The sequence below is a fragment of the Salvelinus sp. IW2-2015 genome, unplaced genomic scaffold, assembly GCF_002910315.2.
Source record: "Salvelinus sp. IW2-2015 unplaced genomic scaffold, ASM291031v2 Un_scaffold1865, whole genome shotgun sequence".
Lineage (NCBI taxonomy): Eukaryota > Metazoa > Chordata > Actinopteri > Salmoniformes > Salmonidae > Salvelinus > Salvelinus sp. IW2-2015.
In genome coordinates, this window is record NW_019943229.1 from 99,395 (window position 1) to 103,449 (window position 4,055).

The 4,055-nt window shown below is 43.9% G+C and overlaps 1 protein-coding gene across 1 annotated transcript in view; it reads left to right on the top strand.

Moving 5' to 3' along the window:
• neu4 (sialidase 4) overlaps positions 1 to 1,895 on the top strand; it is a 21,678-nt gene extending 19,783 nt beyond the window's left edge. Inside the window, 1 exon segment of the mRNA XM_070439713.1 lies at positions 1,782 to 1,895. Within this exon segment, the coding sequence (XP_070295814.1) occupies positions 1,782 to 1,895 (114 nt within the window).
• Positions 1,896 to 4,055: the final 2,160 nt, after the last annotated feature.

Below are 4,055 nucleotides of genomic sequence, written 5' to 3' on the forward strand. Positions count from 1 at the left end.
AAACAGAAGAGTTTCAACAGCTTTCACTACTATACCACAACTATACACTCACTACTATTCCACACCTACTATCCACATACTGCTACAACTGCTATTAATCTACTACAACTACTGATATTACTCACTACATACTATTGGCGCGTATTACTACTACTACACTGCTATTACTCATACTGTACTACTACGCACTTACTACTCCTGCTATTACTCCTATCTATACGCCACTACTACCTATACTACTTATCTATACGATTACACATGCCACTACTAAGTACTACTACTATTACTCCTACTAGGTGTACTGCTATTATTACTAAGACTACTATAAGTATACTACTTTTTCTGTTAGCTTCAACCTACCACTATAACGTATACTAAGTCAAATCAAATCAAATTTATAGGTCACATACACATTTTTTGGTTAGCAGATGGTTAAATGCGAGTGTAGCGAAATGCTTGTGCTTCTAAGTTCCGACACTGCCAGTAAATAAACCAACTAAGTAATCTAACCTAACAATTTCCACAATACTGACCTTACACACACACAGTGGTAAAGGGATAAAGATATATGTCACGATAAGATATACTGAATGAGTGGGTACAAGAACGGCAATGGCAAGATGTCCAGTAGATGGTATATGAGTATCGGCTATATACATATGAGATGAGTACTGTAGGGTATGTAAATCATAAAGTGGCATAGTTTAAAGTCCGCTAGTGGTACATGTAGTTAATAAAGGATGGCAAGGATGCAGTAGATACTATAGAGTACAGTAATATACATATGAGATGGTAATGTAGGTATGTAAACAATTATAATTAAGTGGCATTGTTTGTATAAGGTGTTGTAGTGGTTAATTTTTACATAATTTCATCAATTCCCTTTTTAAAGTGGCTGGAGTTGAAAAGTCAGTAATGTTGGCAGCGGCCGCTATAATGTTAGTGGTGGCTGTTTAACAGTCTGATGGCCTTGAGAATAGAAGCTGTTTTTTCAGTCTCTCGGTCCCCTGCTTTGATGCCACCTGTACTGAACCTCGCCTTCTGGATGATACGCGGGGTGAACCGGCGTGGGCTTGGGTGGGTGGTTTCCTTGATGATCTTTATGGCCTCTTTCCTGTGGACATCGGGTGGTGTAAGGTGTCCTGGAGGCAGGGTAGTTTTTGCCCCCCGGTGATTGCGTTCTGCAACCTCACTCACCCTCCGGAGAGGCCTTAACGGTTTTGTGGGCCGGAGCAGTTGCCGTACCAGGCGGTGATAACATGCCCGACAGGATGCTCCGATTGTGGCATCTGTAGAAGTTTGTGAGTGTCTTTTGGTGACAATTGCCGAATTTCTTCAAGCCTCCTGCAGTTGAAGAGGCCGCTGCCTGCGCCTTCTTCCAACGCTCTGTGTGGGTGGACTCAATTCATTGTCCGTGATGTTGTACACCGAGGAAGCTTAAAACTTTAGCAACCTTCTCCACTACTTGATCGTCGATTGATAGGGGGCGTGCTTCGCCTCTGCTGTTTCCCCTGAAGTCCCACAATCATGCTCCTTTGTTTTTGTTGACGTTGAGTATGAGGTTATTTTCCTTGAACGACAACTCCGAGGGCCTCCACGCTCCCTCCTGTAGGCCGTCTCGTCGTGTTGGTGAATCAAGCCTACCACTGTAGTGTCATCCGCAAACTTGATGATTGAGTTTGGAGGCGTGCAATGGCACGCAGTCGTCGGGTGAACAGGGATACATGAAGCAGTGCTCAGAACGCACTCCTTGTCTGGGGCCCCAGTGTTGAGTGATCCAGCGGGGTGGAGATGTTGTTACTACTCTCACCACCTGGGGCGCGGCCCCTCGGAAGTCCAGGACCCAGTTTGCAACAGTCGGCGGGGTCGAGACCCAGGGTCTCGAGCTTGATTGAGAGTTCGGAGGGGTTAACTTAATGGTGTTAAATGCTGGCTGTAATCGATGAATCAGCATTCTCACAATTGGTATTCCTCTTCCAGAATTGGTTGGAGCAGTGGTGCCAGTGTGGTTGCGATTGCGTCGTCTGTGGACTTGGGTCGGTAAGCAAATTGGAGTGGGATTCTAAGGGTGTCCGGTAGGGTGGAGGTGATATGGTCCTTGACTAGTCTCCTCAAAGCACTTCATGATGACGGAAGTGAAGTTTCTACGGGCGGTAGTCGTTTAGCTCCGTTACCTTAAGCTTTCTTGGGAACGTAGGAACAATGTGGCCCTCTTGAAAGCATGTGGCGAACAGCAGACCTGGGATATTAAGGATTTACTACTTATATATCTACTACTACTGCTATATACTGACTACTGCTATTACTTACTACTACCACCACAAACTACTACTACCTAACACTACTACCAAAACAATTACCACTACAATACATACTACTAGCGCACTACTAAAACTAACCACAACTACTACTACTTCTGGCTCCTAACTAACTAGCTACTGATACTAACTATTACATGGTTTCACTCACCGCTACTATTATCTATAGTATAGTCGACACCTACAGACTACTACATACTAGCCCTCCTAGCATACTACTATACAATCACTACTAACTATCCCTACTACTATCCCCTACTATATCACACTAAATCACTACATACTATCACACTACTATCACTGATGATCTATTTTACTACTACACCAAGCTATATACTATCACTACTATTGCACCTACTATTACTACTATCAATACTACACTACTGCTATTACTCTATAATGTACTACTTTCCACCCACTAACATTCACCACTATACTACTGCTATTTTCTCCTATTACATCTACTACTACTTGCTATTAGCTACTACTACACTATACACTACTACTACACTATATTACTACTACTCACTACTTGTCTGCTGGGATTACGTTGTACTGATTACTATCTACCCTGACTACGTGTTATTGACTCCTACCTAGTTTTACTATCAGCGACTACTACTTCTGCTATTCAATCCTACGCATTACTACTATCACACATATACATCGACCAGATACTACATACTGCGATTACATCTACTACTAGCTGATATATCTACACGTGACTACGTACTACTTCTACTACTACTACTAGGATCCTGCTATTACTCTATTATTGACTATCGGCTATTGCAGCTGGTATGTGCTAATATATTACTACACTACTGCTGCATACTACTGGCTGTTACTAATACTGCTATCTGCTGCTTACTACTAACCTGGCTGCTTAGGCTGACTACGCTCTGCTGCTAGCTACTACGCTTGGCTAGCTCGCTGAATACTGCTGACATCTACTACGCAATGCATACTACGTGCTTCTTACTACTGCTTCGTGCATACTATCGCTCGGTATCGCTGCATGCTGTACTGCTGGCGATGTGGGATGCAGAGCAGGAACGAGTTAAAATGAGCTTGGTTAATAGCAGATGGCGGAATGGGCCTATGTGTCAAGCTTTTGTGCGTCGTTTATTCTGATAAGCACAGACAGATAGGCTAGAAGCAGTAGACAGCTGTGAATCATCACAGACAGCACGCTAGTTAGGAGAGACCAGCTGTGATCACCCAGAACAGTAGACAGAGAGACAGCGTGAATCACAGCAGACGTAGCTAAGATGTGCATAGCGAGGACGAAAGGGCATGGTTGATACACAGACAGTAGCTAGATGCAGAGACCAGAGGCTGTGATCACACAGACAGTAAGCAGAGACAGCTGTGAGCACAGCAGACAGTAGGCTCTGTAACAGAGAGCAGCTGTGATCTACATCGACAGTAGGCTAGACAGCGAGACTAAGTTGTGATACACAGAAGTAATAGTATAAAGAGACAGCTGTCCACAGAACAATAGCTCGTGCAGAGACAGCGTGTGATCACACAGACATAGCTAGATGCGAGAGAGAGTGTGATCACACAGACAGATAGTGTAACAGAGGAAGCGTGATCAACAGACAGTAGTCTTGTAAAAGAGACAGCTGGATGCACACCGACAGTAGCTTGTAAGAGACAGCTGTGATCACACAGACAAGAGCTAGAAGAAGAGACAGCTGTGATCACACAGGACAGTAGCTGTAAGCAGAGAAC